Here is an 18,519-nt window from a genome sequence, read left to right on the forward strand (position 1 = left end):
GCTTGGGGTCATTGTCTTTGTTGAAACACCCATTTCAAGGGCATGACCTCTTAGCATAAGGAAACATGAACCTCTTCAAGTATTCTGACATATCCAAACTGATCCATGATACCTGGTCATGGAATTATAGGCCCAACACCATAGTAGGAGAAACATGCCCATATCATGATGCTTGCACCACTATGCTTCATTGTCTTCACTGTGAACTGTGGCTTGAATTCAGAGTTTGGGGGTCGTCTCACAAACTGTCTGTGGCCCTGGACCCAAAAGAACAATTTTACTCTCATCAGTCCACAAAATATTCCTCCATTCTCTTTAGGCCAGTTGATGTGTTCTTTGGCAAATTGTAACCTCTTCTGCATGTCTTTTATTTAACAGAGGGACTTTGCGGGGGATTCTTGCAAATAAATTAGCTTCACACAGGCGTCTTCTAACTGTCACAGCACTTACAGGTAACTTCAGACTGTCTTTGATCATCCTGGAGCTGATCAATGGGTGAGCCTTTGCCATTCTGGTTATTCTTCTATCCATTTGATGGTTGTGTTCCGTTTCTTCCACGCGTCTCTGTTTGTTTTGTCCATTTTAAAGCATTGGAGATCATTGTAGATGAACAGCCTATAATTTTTTGCACCTGCGTATAAGTTTTCCCTCTCCAATCAACTTTTTAATTCAAACTACGCTGTTCTTCTGAACAATGTCAAACGTCCCATTTTCCTCAGGCTTTCAAAGAGAAAAAGCATGTTCAACAGGTGCTGGCTTCATCCATAAATAGGGGACACCTGATTCACACCTGTTTGTTCCACAAAATTGACAAACTCACTGACTGAATGCCACACTACTATAATTTTGAACACCCCCTTTTCTACTTTTTTTTACTAATAGCCCAATTTCATAGCCTTAAGAGTGTGCATATCATGAATGCTTGGTCTTGTTGGATTTGTGAGAATCTACTGAATCTACTGGTACCTTGTTTCCCATGTAACAATAAGAAATATACTCAAAACCTGGATTAATCTTTTTAGTCACATAGCACTACTATTATTCTGAACACTACTGTAGCTGCTAATGTTAAGAACTGAGGCACAGATTAATTCCAAAGTTTACATAAGTGTGATGTCGTGTTGTAATGACTCATTTTGAAGTGATAACTGTTAATTTTGATGTAGTTACAGCAAAAGCAGCAGCCCTGAGAAGATTCAGTGCACCTGTGGCAATTAGTCATAAATGCAGCCTGTCAATAACAATCTTTGCTGCAGGATCAGCGTTGTGCACGATTAATTATGTTGTTATCAATAAAATCTAAAAAAATGCATCTGCTGCCAGGGAAAAAAATGTTGTGAAGACATTCACAGTGGCAGGAGCCTCTCATCAGTTGCACAGCATGCATACACCCACACACACCAGCTCCAAATTCACACTCAAAGTAAAAACAAAAAGACTGACACAAAACAAAAAAGGGGTAAAATCCTTAACATGCCAGACTCACCCAGAGGTAGGTAGATTTATTTCCAAATATAATGCCACATGATCAAAGCCCCCATGCATGCACAATTGCTGGCTGCTGCTGCGCCTTTAGTTCTCTCACGATTGTGGCATGTAAAGGCCATTAACTCCTGGAAATAATGAATTCTGACTTTTTACAATGTAACAAATCCATCTGTGTGTCAGGAAGTCTGTTAAAAACAGAGTCATGCACCGACGTCCATGTGCACAGCTTCAGTAAACCAGAATCCACAAAAACAGCACATCACCACACTTTAGGTTCCAAAATCCGACACTCTGATAAAGTTAAGAGTTTCGGGTGAAGTGTGTCATATCTGTGAATCCTCTGTAAATACAAGCCATCACTTTTGAACAAAAGCTCAGAAGCTTTGTTTTCGGACAGAGCAGATTCATTTGCCTCCGTCTGACAGCCATCAAGATTTTTCTGCTCTTTCTAAAATGTGTGTCACACGCCAAAAAATGCAGGGAATTGCACAGGGAGATGTTTTCTGGTATGCACCTGCTAACGCTCAGAGTGAGAGGAATAAAATACATCAGTGACCACTAATTATTAGCATGTGTGCAGAGATACTTACAATCAAGAGTACTTTTATGTTGTCTTGCTAACTGGGACGTTAAAAAAACATGTGACGTGTCCTTTAATGGAGTCTTCCAAGGCCTAACACCAGTGTGTGGTGAAAATTTGGTGAAAGTCCTTTAAGTATTTTTGACGTAATCCTCAAAGTCCGACAAAGTGAAACATACAAATTCAAATCCTGATCCAGAATCCGGCTCCAGATCAGCTCTAAAACTCAGTGGAGTCTTCCATGGCCTAATATCTATCTGTGCTGCAAATTTGGTGAGAATCCGTGAAGGTAGTTTTGATATAATATTTAAAAGCCTATATTGTTGTGACCAACCTTTTGTCTTGTGATCAACCTTTTGTTTTAATCTTGTGTGTAGTTGTCTGTTTTCCCTCCAGGTGCCACACGGCAGAGCGAGGAACAAAGACACACACCTGACGTTCATGAGGGGCTCACCAGCAGCGGGTTACTTAAACCCAGGCTTTCAGCTCATTCACTGCCAGATTCTACTATGATTTACGTCAGATCTTGCATTGCTTAAATTTTCATTGTTACGCAGATGATACCCAGCTTTATCTATCCATGAAGCCAGAGGAAACACACCAATTAGCTAAACTGCAGGATTGTCTTACAGACATAAAGACATGGATGACCTCTAATTTCCTGCTTTTAAACTCAGATAAAACTGAAGTTATTGTACTTGGCCCCACAAATCTTAGAAACATGGTGTCTAACCCAGATCCTTACTCTGGATGGCATTACCCTGACCTCTAGTAATACTGTGAGAAATCTTGGAGTCATTTTTGATCAGGATATGTCATTCAAAGCGCATATTAAACAAATATGTAGGACTGCTTTTTGCATTTACGCAATATCTCTAAAATCAGAAAGGTCTTGTCTCAGAGTGATGCTGAAAAACTAATTCATGCATTATTTCCTCTAGGCTGGACTATTGTAATTCATTATTATCAGGTTGTCCTAAAAGTTCCCTAAAAAGCCTTCAGTTAATTCAAAATGCTGCAGCTAGAGTACTGACGGGGACTAGAAGGAGAGAGCATATCTCACCCATATTGGCCTCTCTTCATTGGCTTCCTGTTAATTCTAGAATAGAATTTAAAATTCTTCTTCTTACTTATAAGGTTTTGAATAATCAGGTCCCATCTTATCTTAGGGACCTCGTAGTACCATATCACCCCAATAGAGCGCTTCGCTCTCAGACTGCAGGCTTACTTGTAGTTCCTAGGGTTTGTAAGAGTAGAATGGGAGGCAGAGCCTTCAGCTTTCAGGCTCCTCTCCTGTGGAACCAGCTCCCAATTCAGATCAGGGAGACAGACACCCTCTCTACTTTTAAGATTAGGCTTAAAACTTTCCTTTTTGCTAAACCTATAGTTAGGGGTGGATCAGGTGACCCTGAACCATCCCTTAGTTATGCTGCTATAGACGTAGACTGCTGGGGGGTTTCCATGATGCACTGTTTCTTCTCTTTTTGCTCTGTATGCACCACTCTGCATTTAATCATTAGTGATCGATCTCTGCTCCCCTCCACAGCATGTCTTTTTCCTGGTTCTCTCCCTCAGCCCCAACCAGTCCTAGCAGAAGACTGCCCCTCCCTGAGCCTGGTTCTGCTGGAGCCTGGTTCTGCTGGAGGTTTCTTCCTGTTAAAAGGGAGTTTTCCTTCCCACTGTAGCCAAGTGCTTGCTCACAGGGGGTCGTTTTGACCGTTGGGGTTTTACATAATTATTGTATGGCCTTGCCTTACAATATAAGTGCCTTGGGGCAACTGTTGTTGTGATTTGGCGCTATATAAAAAATTGATTGATTGAATGATTGATTGATTGCATCCTGATTGTGAAGCTTCCATGACCTTGACCTTGTCTTTCCTGCCGCTTCCATGCACTGACGTCTGAGCTCTCCACAGCTCATTTCAAGGTAACCTGGCCAACTCTAATTCCAAATTAGAGCTCGTTGATGATTTTGGTGTTTCCAGATGCCCTCGTGCACGGCTCCCATGTCGCATATGCTCCTGGCTCCCACGCCACCATCAAGCACAACGTCACTTTGGAACTCTCCGGCTCAGTCCGCTTCAGTGCAGTTCCTGCATGTCTGAGATCCTGTTCTCACGCTACTCCTGTTTGTGACTGTGCATGATTAAGAACTGGCTCCTGAACTGTTCCAAGAACTAGTACCAAGAACTGTTTCCCAGAACTGTATGAACTCTAATATTGAACTACTAAGAAATTTCCAAGTTGTTTCTAAAGTCAAGTTATGCTTAATTTGGAATTGCGTCACAAGACGCGCAGCACCTGACCTTTGACCTCTGAAGATATTCATGAACTGTGAACGATTCCTGAAAGCAACCTTATTTCCTAGACTGTGAACATTATTCCAGAACTGTGACCATTCCTGTTTTAAGCCTTCAATGAACTGTCTGTTGTCCCCCCCCAGGACTGAACCAAACCAACTTTTTTAGGTTCCTTAGATGACCCCAAACACAATCAGGATATTCCCAAAAATAAAACTGGCCTCAAGCCAGTTATCGAAGATGGGGTCCAAGATGGCCGCCAAATAGTTCTTTTTTTTTCCACTTAAACACCAATGATTTCTGTCATTATTAAGTCTATTGTTTATTCCTACTATGTATTTTAATGATAAGGGTCTATTGGTGGTCATTTTGGACGCCATTTTGAATTGTAAACCCATGAATGAATTTAGTTTAGGTACAAATGAGTTTGCTGTGACCTGCAAAAACCTATTTTGGCGGCCATCGTGGACCCTATCTTGGATAACTGGCTTGAGGCCAGTTTTTTTGGGAACATCCTGATTGTGTTTTGGGGTCATCTAAGGAACCTAAAAAGTTGGTTTGGTTCAGTCCTGTGGGGCGCGCAAAGGTAGTGGTCGTAGCTCCCCTAGTATATAGAAAGAGAAATCTAGATCCAGGATACGGATCCAGATCACCTCCAGAATTTAATGGAGTCTTGCAAGGCCTAACAGCAAGTGTGTTGAGAATTTGGTGAAAATCCTTGCAGTATTTTTGATGTAAAAGACAAACAGACAACGCTGATGATTTTATTATGTCCTTGGCGGACGTAATAAGGACTTCTTTTAGAAAATACATAAAAAAATTGGTGACATGAAAAATACGCTTTTTAATTCCCCATAAGATGGAGAATGCAACTTCTTTCGAATTTGGGAAAACTTGACCTCTGCTGTACATCATTTCTTCTCCTCTGAATGTGAAGAGTTTTTTCATTGGTTAGCCCGCCTGCCAATCATGACAACATTTAACACTCAAAGTCTTTTTCCTCCTGTCAATCGTCTCAGAGGACTGATGTGTTGACAGCCGACACCGAGCGTAAAGGATCATCATTTGATCTGCAGGACACAGATTGGATAGGTCATGAAAAGAGAAAAAAAAAAAAAGGTTCCCACACGATTCCCACACTTTGGCAGTGGACACATGTCATAAGCTGGAGCAAGTGCTGAGCTTTAGCGTGAGATAAAAAGGCCGACTAGCCCCCTGACGAACGTAAAGGCTGCAGAAGATCTCGGCGCACTACCCAGGCCTTGGATCTTCTCGAAAGCAGCAATAAAGTAGCCTGAGAGCACTTAATAATTAGTTAAGAGAGCAGACTGCTCAGGAAATCAATACACATTAGGAAGCCCATCAGAGTGACGTGAGGAGAGATCACGAGCATAAAACTCATACTGCTGAACTACACTGAAGGAAAAACTGTTGACCAACTCAGTCCTTCCTCTTCCTGTTCATTTTATTACTTTTAGCAACAAAATATTGGTTTTATTCTGTTTAGGTGCAGTTTTGTTATGCACGCATTGCAGATAAGGTTTGCCTCAAAGCTCTCATAAATGGGTCATATTATAAAAAAGGTTTTTAATCTAACTTTTGTACACTGTAAAAACTGATATCTAAGAAAGTAAAGACTTGTTTGAAGAAAATCTGACTTAATTTTTGTCTCAATAGAAAAATAATCTTAAGCATTTTTTTACATAAGAAAAAATGCCTTATTTTGGCAAAATGTATCTCACTTTTTCTTAATATGTGTTTCCAGCTAATATCAAGCTGTATTTAACCAAAAACAAGGAATGTAATGGATTTTCAAATTATCCAAGCAACCAAAATTGTAAGACAGAGGCTAATCTCAAAATATGTTTTCAGTTTGAAGGTACATTTTGATTATTCAGTGTCTAGATATTTTGCTCGTTTTGAGAATTCTAACCAAGTAAATTTTTCTGACCCCATTGGCAGATTTTTTTTTGCTTAATACAGACAATTTGGCTAGATTTGAGATAATTTGGCTTATTTGAAAGGGACAGTTGTGGCAGTGTAAACAAACATGGCTGAGACCTGCAGTGCGATAACAACTTGTGTAGAAACACTAAAAGTCGAGTCAAATCTGGGGACATGCACTGGTGCCGTGCTGTACCACTGAACCACCATGGTGCTGGATGGCAACCACCAGGTCCATCGCCACATCTCTACAATAACCATCTACGTGCTGCAGCCAGGTGATGTGCTTTCTCCAGCCAATGTGGTCCATAACACTGATGACCACAACGTTATTCAAATGGTACCCAAGGATCCGTGGAAGGAGACCTGGTACTAAAGGCATACCAGTCTCGCTTTAGGTCACTGGTTTTGCATCCAAATCTCAAATCCATGCAAATCTCCTGCAAAGATGTTGGCGTCACTCAACACCTTTGTCCAGTGAACTCATGACTCCATAAGCTCTTCTCAGGCATCTCTCAATCTCAAAGGCTGAGGCCTAAATCTAATACAGGTTGGACAACAAACAAAAACAGGCATGAAGGAGATGATGGGGGCGAATGTCTGCGGTAGATGAGGATCGAATGCATTATCTTCAAGCGGTTCCATGAAACTATAAGTAGACCATGTCAGTATATTCTGACTGGATCTCCTCTTGGAGAAAAGAAAAAGCAGAAGAAGAAGGGAAAAAAAAGGCCTTCTATGCTTTGGTGTTTGTTCATTGATCATTTTAGGCAGGCATTTACAGCATGACCCCATCAGGTGGCACTTGTACTCTACTGTTCTGTGTCATTTTTTTTGCTGCTGGATGCAAAGTGAAACTGTCTGCTTCTGGACAATGATGCACATGTCCAACCTTTTAACAGAGAGGTCAGGTCAGGTCTGGGACCATATACTGATGCCACATCCACCACACCACAGAACAGTCCCTGGATCCTGCATGACAGTAAACCAAACAGACAACTACTCCACCCCCTACCCCCTGAAAGTATCTATCACAGCAGTTGCTGGGGTCTTCAGTGATAATACAAATGCATACAAGATCAGCAAAGTGTGCCAACATTTCCAAAGTGACTTTTCCTTACACCTTGTCTGTATCTACGGAAGTAAATGTTTGACACAGAGTCATTCAAATGGTACCCAGTGATCCTTTGTCGAGATCCCTTAAAACATGTAATTGTCACTTTACATCACTGGTTAGCATCCAAGTCTCACAACCATACAGCAGCTGGAAGCACCAACACCGTAAAGAGTTGGACCTTCATTCTCCTGCAAAAGTATCTGCATTGACAGACACCTGTGTCCAGGGATCACATCTCCCAATCTCAATGCCTAAGGATCCAGGGATATAAATGTGACTGTTGAGATGAGTGAATCTGTCAAAACGTTTCATTGCATTCATATACACCTCTGACAGCAGGTCTCAGTATTTATTAAAATGCTGATTCTTTGTTTTACTCCAGGAGAATTGCCAACCCAGAAACTCCAGCTCTTCACATGACACAATCAAAGCACCCATTGAAAGTACAAAGATTTCAGTATTGTCCAAAAGTCCTCACAAAACAAAAGGGCACCTAAGTTACTGAGCCCCACAATCCATACATTCAGTAAGCTCTCAGAAACTAAGATGAGGTCATAGGTTGGCTTCTTGGGTTGGAAACCAGACTGTTCACACTGAATGGCAGCTTTACTGAGGCCTGTAAATAATGATCACTGGACGTACGTTACCTGACAGAGTTTTGTCAGTACCATGGCCCAAGCAGAGTGTCACCCCTGTGAGTCTGGTCTGCTTGAGGTTTCTTCCTCAGAGGGAGTTTTTCCTTACCACTGTCACCTGTGTGCTTGTTTAATTAATTTTCTGCCACATATCCGCTCTAGGTCATGGTGGCAGTAGGCAGCTCATCCCACACTTCCCTACCCTCTTGCCACATACTCAAACTCTTCCCACAGAAATCCCTAGGCATTCCCAAGCCAGCTGGGAAATATAATCTCTCCAGCATATCCTGGAGCTTCCTCCCAGATGGACGTGCCTTGAAGACCTCCCCAGGGAGACAATCGGACGCATCCTTAACAGATGCCCTGGATATTAAACAGAGTTCCCCCTGGATATTCAAGCTTCTCACCCTATCCTTGAGTGTAAGCCCAGATACCTGGCAGAGGAATCTTATTTCTTCCACCTTGTTCTTTTGGTTATTACCCATAGTTTAGTGTAGTAGTAGCAGCAGTAGCAGTAGTGTAGCACAGAATTCACAGCCTTTGCCATGAAGTTCAAAATTGAGCTCAGGTGCGTCCTGTTTTCACTAATCATCTTTGAGATGTTTCTAGAGCTTAACTGCTTTGAAAGTCCCAATTGCCACGGTGGCCTCCATCATCCATAAATGGAAGACATTTAGGTGCACCAGGACTCTTCCTAAGCTGGCCACCCGTCTAACTAAACAATCGGGGGAGAAGGGCCTTAGTCAGGAAGATGACCAAGAACCTGATGGTCACTCCGTCAGAGCTCCAGCATTCCTCTGTGGAGAGAGGAGAACTTTTGACAAGGACAACCATCTCTCCAGCAATCCAGCAATCAGGCCTGTATGGTAGAGTGACCAGACGGAAGCCACTCCTTAGTAAAATGCACATGGCAGCCCACCTGGAGTTTGCCAAGAGGCACCTCAAGGACTCTCAGACCATGAGAAGCAAACTTTTCTGGTCTGATGAGACAGAGACGGAATGTACAGACATCTTGAATGAAAACCTGCTTCAAAATGCTCTTGATCTCAGACTGGGGTGACGGTTCATCTTTCAACATGACAATGACCCTAAACACACAGCCAAGATATCAAAGGAGTGGCTTCAGGACAACTCTGTGAATGTCCTTGAGTGTAAAGCGCCTTGATGCAGATGGAAAAGCGCTATATAAATGCAGTCCATTTACCATCATTATGGGGTGTTGTGCGTACAATTTTGAGGGAAAATAATGAATTTACTCCATTTTGGAATAGGCTGTAACATAAAATGTGGAAAAAGTGAAGCACTGTGAATACTTTCTGGATATGCTGTACGTCCAACTGTAAAGTTCTGCAGCTGCTGTGTGAACACAAGATAATGCCTCCTTTTTGAAGCTTTGGTGCAGCTTGTAATTCAGTAAGCTCAACACAGATGTTCGTGATAGGTCAAGGGAATTGTAAGACTGAAACATTACAGCTACAAGCAAGCATGTCAAGAAAAAAAAATATCATCTGAGGATCACGGATGGAACACAAAATTATTGCAGAGGGTTTATTTAATTATAGATTATAAAGCATGCCGTGGGCCACAAATTGACGAATTTGGCCCGCTGTTGCTAGTTTAAGACCTCTGATCTACAGTGTGTGTTGCCAGAGAGGCTGGCTTTCTGCCTGTGATCTGGCCAAAAAAAGTAACCTCAGGAACAAGATAAAAAGAAAATGCTCCACAAACAGAGTACCCACGTAATGAACAGGCATCGAGAGTGCTTGACCATCCCCAAGCACATGGCCAAGCAGACGACCAGATCCAGGATCAGCACCAGCAGATAAGTCAGCCATCTACAGGAAAAGAGGACATCAACACAACACTTAAAAGACGGAATAATTTATACATATGTCCAGTTCCCAGAAAGTGCATGACCAACATATGTTGAATATATGATGCATGTGTGCGCTGTAAGTTTGCCTCACACTTGGAGTCCATCTGTTACAGGTAATTTCCAGCCTGCTACCTAAATAATTCAACAGCACAAATCCATGGACATTAATTTTTCAGGTTTTTGAACATGTCCTTCAGAGAAATAACCTGCAGTCATTCTAGACTTGCGTATGCGGGTGTGCTTATGACTCATTTTTAACTCCACAAGGCCATAGTAACGCATCAGCCTGACCCACCCATCTCGGATTTGCAATAGGAATATTCCTCTTTGTGAGTCACCAAAATAGTAATTAACTACATTTAAATTATAAATAATTCATATACACCATGCATAGGTAGATAAACGGTAACGAACCTCTAAAAACTGGGATACACTGGGTGGGAAATCACTCCTCCTTGTGGCAACTTTAGGAACTCACAATTGGCTTTCCAGTCACTCAGAATATAGTTTTGGGAACATTCGACCAACAGATCTGCTTTGGTATTACGCTATAGCCAAGACTTGTCTTCATAATTGATTCTTATTGTGATTAATGAACACATTTTTTATTTAACATGTTGGAAAAGTAAGAATCGGTATTAGTCCTGCATTTGCAAAGCCACAGTAGCAGTGGTAACAGTGATTTTGCAAGCAGTCAGGCAGAGTAGCTGAAAACAGGGTACACTGTTAAACCGAACACTCCATTTTAACCCTCTGGGGTCCGAGGGCATTTTTTGGACGGTTCACTCGCCTGGCATAAATGTTTTATTATTGCTGTTAACAGCTCTCCCTGCATCCCACAATCAAGTTTTATGTCTCTTTTTTCAGGACAACCTGTTCTTTCATAATATATATGCTTTTGTTGTGTTTTATAAATGTAATAAAAGTTTACAATCAGAAATAACAAAGGAAAAAGTAAAGAGGAAAATAATTTTCCACACACATTTATTCAAAACACACAGCAAACTATAATGAACAACTGTTTTGGCACTTTATAAAGGTAATTTGAGGTCTTGTGTGAAAGACTGTACAACAAAAATGTTCAAACAATAAACACAAATGCATAGTTTGAACAATATATACAAAATGGTCTATGCATTTTTGTTTGTCTTCATCTCAAAGCAATTTCTGTCTGCTATTACACAAAGGTCACATCACAAATTTCTATTTCTGCTGTGTTTTGGAGCCTTCTGTCTGACTCTGCAAGTAGCTTTCATTTCACACTTTGGCTCCAGTCTGAGGAGCAGCCCCTCTCCCTCACATCATTAAAATCAATCAATATCAAATATGATCAATCTATCTTTGTTAGTTGGCTATGTACCACAGGCTTTTAAGGTGGCAGTAATTAAACCATTACTTAAAAAGCCATCACTTGACCCAGCTATCTTAGCTAATTATAGGCCAATCTCCAACCTTCCTTTTCTCTCAAAAATTCTTGAAAGGGTAGTTGTAAAACAGCTAACTGATAATCTGCAGAGGAATGGTCTATTTGAAGAGTTTCAGTCAGGTTTTAGAATTCATCATAGTACAGAAACAGCATTAGTGAAGGTTACAAATGATCTTCTTATGGCCTCGGACAGTGGACTCATCTCTGTGCTTGTTCTGTTAGACCTCAGTGCTGCTTTTGATACTGTTGACCATAAAATTTTATTACAGAGATTAGAGCATGCCATAGGTATTAAAGGCACTGCGCTGCGGTGGTTTGAATCATATTTGTCTAATAGATTACAATTTGTTCATGTAAATGGGGAATCTTCTTCACAGACTAAAGTTAATTATGGAGTTCCACAAGGTTCTGTGCTAGGACCAATTTTATTCACTTTATACATGCTTCCCTTAGGCAGTATTATTAGACGGTATTGCTTAAATTTTCATTGTTACGCAGATGATACCCAACTTTATCTATCCATGAAGCCAGAGGACACACACCAATTAGCTAAACTGCAGGATTGTCTTACAGACATAAAGACATGGATGACCTCTAATTTCCTGCTTTTAAACTCAGATAAAACTGAAGTTATTGTACTTGGCCCCACAAATCTTAGAAACATGGTGTCTAACCAGATCCTTACTCTGGATGGCATTACCCTGACCTCTAGTAATACTGTGAGAAATCTTGGAGTCATTTTTGATCAGGATATGTCATTCAAAGCGCATATTAAACAAATATGTAGGACTGCTTTTTTGCATTTACGCAATATCTCTAAAATTAGAAAGGTCTTGTCTCAGAGTGATGCTGAAAAACTAATTCATGCATTTATTTCCTCTAGGCTGGACTATTGTAATTCATTATTATCAGGTTGTCCTAAAAGTTCCCTAAAAAGCCTTCAGTTAATTCAAAATGCTGCAGCTAGAGTACTAACAGGGACTAGAAGGAGAGAGCATATCTCACCCATATTGGCCTCTCTTCATTGGCTTCCTGTTAATTCTAGAATAGAATTTAAAATTCTTCTTCTTACTTATAAGGTTTTGAATAATCAGGTCCCATCTTATCTTAGGGACCTCGTAGTACCATATCACCCCAATAGAGCGCTTCGCTCTCAGACTGCAGGCTTACTTGTAGTTCCTAGGGTTTGTAAGAGTAGAATGGGAGGCAGAGCCTTCAGCTTTCAGGCTCCTCTCCTGTGGAACCAGCTCCCAATTCAGATCAGGGAGACAGACATCCTCTCTACTTTTAAGATTAGGCTTAAAACTTTCCTTTTTGCTAAAGCTTATAGTTAGGGCTGGATCAGGTGACCCTGAACCATCCCTTAGTTATGCTGCTATAGACGTAGACTGCTGGGGGGGTTCCCATGATGCACTGTTTCTTTCTCTTTTTGCTCTGTATGCATCACTCTGCATTTAATCATTAGTGATCGATCTCTGCTCCCCTCCACAGCATGTCTTTTTCCTGGTTCTCTCCCTCAGCCCCAACCAGTCCCAGCAGAAGACTGCCCCTCCCTGAGCCTGGTTCTGCTGGAGGTTTCTTCCTGTTAAAAGGGACTTTTTTCTTCCCACTGTAGCCAAGTGCTTGCTCACAGGGGGTCGTTTTGACCGTTGGGGTTTTACATAATTATTGTATGGCCTTGCCTTACAATATAAGGCGCCTTGGGGCAACTGTTTGTTGTGATTTGGCGCTATATAAAAAAAAATTGATTGATTGATTGATTGATCATTGATATGGTAAACAGTGTTTTACGCCAGAGGGAGAGAGCCACAGAATAATCTAGTAACATTCAAATGCAAACTAGTGGAGCAATCCTGATAGTTACACACTCTGTTTGAGCACGTGAGATTGTCATGCAAGGCTCTCCATCTGCTTTCACTTTCATTGTGCATAATGGTGCAGGGCGCACTGGAGGAGCCAATTCAAACAGACCAACTAGTAAGCTATCACTCCTGAAAACGATCTTTGGTTATCACGTGAGGTAAATCTGCCATACAATTGGATTTTGGAAAACCATGTGACGGTGAACCAATTCCGATTGGACACTCACATTGCGCACATCATCACACAGCTTCTATGAGGAGTACAAAGATGGCCGACAGTGGCTCAAAGTCCGCGGAGTTAACTTTTCAGCAAAAAAGTAAGTTTCTATCTCATATCATTAAAAAGTTATTTATAATTTAGTAAAGCTTGGTCCCAGCTGTTGTATACAACGGCGTCGGCCCCAGAGGGTTAATACAATAATTAAGTTAATGTAACTCAAACTTTGAAAAAGTTATAGTCACTCATTTCCATTAATTAAACTAACTCAAAAATGAATTGTTGTCATAACAACTCAGTTCCTTTAAGTGCGTTTAAAGTTTTGGGACATTTAAGTATTGGTGATGTATTTCCAGTGCATTCCATTCACTCATTTTAATTGAGTTTATGTAACGGAGGCCAGCAGGTGTCGCTGTGCACATGTAGTTAGTAAACCTCACTCCCAACAGCTCAAAAGAATTATCTGGTCACAAGGCCAGAGCCCTGGGTTTTAGCCTTTTGCTTAGAGAGTCTGACTTCCATGCTGGAGATCATGAGTTCGCGTCCTGATGGGAATAAATGGGTGGAGTCATAACAACACAACGCAGAGTCAACAAGTAGTAAACCAAAGAATGCATCAAAAAATCTAATCCAAAATGTAATGCAAATTTTTTAGGCAGAAATTAGGTCACTTTTTTATTGAAAAACATAAATTAGATTTACATAAATTTAATTAACTATAAATTGTTAAGTTACTAAAACTTTAACAATTACATTTTTCAAAATTATTTTATTTAAGTTGGCAAACTCAAATGGTTTAAGGCAATCGGTTTCCTCAAATGGTTTGAGTTCAACTAACTTATGGAGTTTTACAGGGTATAGAAGCCAGGGTAAAAACTTAGAGATAACAAGCCACCAGAATAAACACGGAGAAATACAATATACATTGTAAACTGCATAGAATACACTCAAAAACTGACTCACTGGATTGGATTTCCATCTAATAAATATATGTAGTCCCAAATAAATTAAATTAAGTTATCTGGCATGGATGTGCTTTATTTGAGTTGGGGCTACATATATTTATTAGATGGAAATCCTGCACATAATTGAACTGAGTTCATACAATGAGTCATTTCTTTGAGGTTAGAGAAAAAATAAAATGCTACCACCTAATTTTTTCAGCATCTTGTCAACCAGTTTGTGCATTTTACATGTACAATCTTCTGACTTCAAAGCTTTATACTGTGCATGCTTCAAATTCTACTACTTATATTAAGATTCATCAACTGACAGAAAACTATGCCATTTTAGTCCTAACCGTGTTACGTAATGATGCTATAATTTGAGCAACATTTGTCTGTTTGCTTCTTGCATTTGTCTGTTGGTCACTGCTGTCAGATCCTTTGGCCCATTTCCACTAAAATTGGTATGTGTATGAAAATCGGCCTTGGAATTGCCCTTAAAGGAGCAAAGGTCAAGGTAACTGGGGTCAAAAGTCAGGATTTTTATTTGAACTGATTTTCACCAAACCTGGCACACACATGTAGGTGATTCTGGAACTACCTGGGCAAGGTCAAATTTACAAAAGGTCAATGATCGGGTCAAACTCAAGGTCAAACCTGTCTGTGTGTTTGTTGGCGTAAGTGTACCAGGTCTTATGGCCAAGTGGTACCAACCTTGGTAAGTGGATGAAAGTCACTTAGAACTGCCCTTAATGGGTTTATTTTGGTTAAGATTAAAGAATTTGTTTTTCATCCAGATTTGCATTAAACATAACACGCATATGTTGGAAGATTTCAGAATTGCTTGGCCAAGATCATCCAAAAGCCAATCTTTAAGGTGCAAGGTCATGGTCTTTGGAGTCAAAGGTCAGATTTTGACCAGACAATGAACTGTGTCATTTATCAACAAATTCTATCCTGAACAAAGTGACTACATCCTTATTGATGGTATACTTAGGCAATCTATATGCCATAGGCCTTAATGTCTTCATGCCCATGGGTATTATTGCCTAGTTTATAGAGAGAGAGAAAAAAAATACAATTTGCTCATTTTTGTGGATTTTTGAAATACTGGGCCAACAAAACAAGTGGTTTTCTCACGGGCTTTTGTTCTGTGGAGACAAACTTACAAACACACCGACTCAAATAGCAGAACACTTGATAATGACTTGTGCCTGATGTGGGAAATTTGTGGTAATGTAATATAAATAAGCACATTACAGAACATGATTTGCTAATACTATAAAAACTCAAAGAATACCCAGATTGGTGCAGGTTAGTTGAGTTGGTGATTTTAAATTGAGAGTGTTAATGTTTTTGTTTGTCTCTATGTGTCGGCTCTGTGGTAGACAGACGGTCAGTCCAGGGTGGACTCCGCCTCTCCCCAAAAGACCACAGGGAATGAATCCAGCCCCATTGTGACCCATAAGTGGAATAAGCGGATTTAGTAAATGGGATGCTGCAGAATGGCCATTCCTGTGGACTGGTTTAAAAAAAAAAAAAGAACACCAAAGAGCTCATGCATAAATTTATTTGAATTAACAACACTGTTAGAAGTGTTTCACTAAGCACAGAATCATGCAGAGAAGCCATAAAGTTGGAAAACAAAGCAGTGGCATTATTCATTTTGGCTACAACAATTTGATATTCATCAATAAAGCTCTGCCACAGGCTGTTCATATCCCAATGCTTGCATGAAATCCAATCACCACAGAAGAGATTAGTGTCAGTCTGCACAAACTGGCAACAGTGGTCCAAAAGCAGACCAAGTATCAGCATGGAAACAATTTAGCAGGTGGGGCCGTGTGGTGGAACAGAGATGGAGAGCTCACTGATATAAGACGGAAGTCCCCATGTTTCACCACAGCCTGACAACCAGCCAGAACTGAGCCAGATTCTGGCCTCTCTCTCCTGGCCTGTGATTAGTTGGTGGCCGAGACGGTGACGTCAATCTCACTTTGATGTGGCGCGAGCACTGTTCGCCTATTGGTCGTTTGGAGTGGGAATTCCCACTCCAAAATGGAAGCCAGTATCTGGCCCAGTTCAGGGCCGGTTGTCAGGCTAGTTGCACCACCATGTTTATACAGTAGCCCAAAAGGGACAGAAAACTGAAGACTAAAGAAGAGGAATCGATGGTTGCTTGTAGACCATCTACTGGTTTCTATTGTAGGCTAGACCACAAGGCACCATCCCTTCCCATTTAATCCCGAACACCAAATGTTTTGGTACGTTTTGTCAAAGGGTCATGTTTTAAAGCATCATAGTAACGTCTTGATCCATCTTTGTCAATCTTGAACAATTGGTATACACCCCTTGCAGTCATGTGACCCGGCCACTTCCCAGCTATTCCCCATCGCCGTGCTCCCGGTCATGTGTAGGGCTTCCAGGATTATTTACACAAGAAACAACATACATACTGCAAAATGTGGGACAACCTTAAGCCCCGTTTACACATAGACGGTAAGAGCTCCCGGAAGCGTCCCGGAAGAGTTTTTGGCTCCTCCGGGCCATCTTAGGGATCAAACGCCGTTGTTAACGCCGGCGCTAGGGGGCATGGCTTAGTTCCAGCTTCACCGGGAATTGTCAAAAAAATTATTCAACATGTCGAATAATTCCGGGAGCACTCCTGGAGAATTCGCGTGACGACAGAGACAACGTGAACAATGGCGTTTGATACTTTTTAATCGCCGTTTTCAGCAGCAGAACACTGCCGTTCTCATGCGTGTCTTAACCTGCGATTGTAAAGGATAGAACTGGGTATTAACCCCCGTTGCCTGACGTGTGGCGGATGCTACGGCATCAAATCGCCGCTTTATGCGGCAGATTTAGCGGTGTTTTATCTGCCGCTTTTGTGGATAGTACAGTGGTCAAAATGCCGGCGAAATGCTCCGCCCCTTTCCACCGTGAAAACAGCCGGAACTACTGCGAACTTCAGTCTACGTACTACCTGCCGACAAAACCATGTATGTGTAAACGGGGCTTTAGAGATAAACTCATTATGTATGAACCTGATAGTGGAGTAAGCGAACATACCAGGTATCTTTCTGGTGCTGAATTGCAGCGGTACAAGGAGAAAATTTGATGTTTTTGGCGCTTGTAAACACCACCTGGTGTGCTGTTGTTCTTTGCTGACTGAATCTGGAGCGACATCACAGTACGTGTAAATACACTCAGGACGTAATAAGTTAATTGAAGATAGCAGACTTACATATTTATAATAGTATTTAGTGATAATGTCCGTCACTAACTTTATTACATTTTGTGCATATTGCTGTGGGATTGAGGAAGAAAACTCAGCTGGCTGACTTATTTTTAGTCGTCCTGTCCTGTACACCAGCATGTACTCCCAAAATTTCCTGTATATTTGTATTGTCAATTTTGTCATTAGCACAGGGTCACCCCTTTGAGACTGGTCTGCTTGAGGTTTCTTCCTCAAATCAGAGGGAGTTTTTCCTTACCACTGTCGCCTGTGTGCTTGCTGTAGGGGTTGGTAAGGTTAGACCTTACTTGTGTGAAGCGCCTTGAGGCAGCTTTGTTGCAGTTTGGCACTATATACAGTGGCTTGCAAAAGTATTCAGTCCCTTGGTATAGACTCAAGCTGAAAGCAAATCTCTACAACTTGATATAAATTAATTAAAGACATAAAAGCCAAGATCATGGGTTGCATAAGTAATGGGACTCTTTGGTATAATACTTGTAAATAATCTATTTTATTGCCAGTTTTTTTCAGACAAGTCAGGGGATGGATACATCAACATTTACAAGTCACTGACTATGTCTTGAACTTTATTTACATCAGTTATGAAGAAATACAAACAGTATAACACTCTATAGTAAATCTGTGTGGAGGAGACAGTTCTCAAAAACTGAGTGACTATGCAAGGAGAAGAGTGAGGAAAGCCACCAAGACACCCAGACAACCCAGAAGAAGTTATAGGCTTCTCTGTCTGTGATTGGAGAAATTGTGCATAGTGCATGTTTTGTATTTTGTATGACCAGTTATACAGCAATTACCCTGAGAGAGTCTTCCAAAGGGACTAATAAAGTTTTATCTAATCTAATCATACCAAAAATTTTGGACACACTTTCCA

The 18,519-nt window shown here is 41.0% G+C and overlaps 1 protein-coding gene across 1 annotated transcript in view; it reads right to left on the minus strand.

Annotated features, from left to right (window-relative positions):
- LOC117528273 (protein tweety homolog 2-like) overlaps positions 1-18,519 on the minus strand; it is a 132,022-nt gene that overhangs the window by 63,706 nt on the left and 49,797 nt on the right. Inside the window, exon 5 of the mRNA XM_034190881.1 lies at positions 9,789-9,899. Within this exon, the coding sequence (XP_034046772.1) occupies positions 9,789-9,899 (111 nt within the window). The remainder of the gene's footprint in view (positions 1-9,788; positions 9,900-18,519) is intronic.

The sequence above is a fragment of the Thalassophryne amazonica genome, chromosome 16 (genome assembly GCF_902500255.1).
Source record: "Thalassophryne amazonica chromosome 16, fThaAma1.1, whole genome shotgun sequence".
NCBI lineage: Eukaryota > Metazoa > Chordata > Actinopteri > Batrachoidiformes > Batrachoididae > Thalassophryne > Thalassophryne amazonica.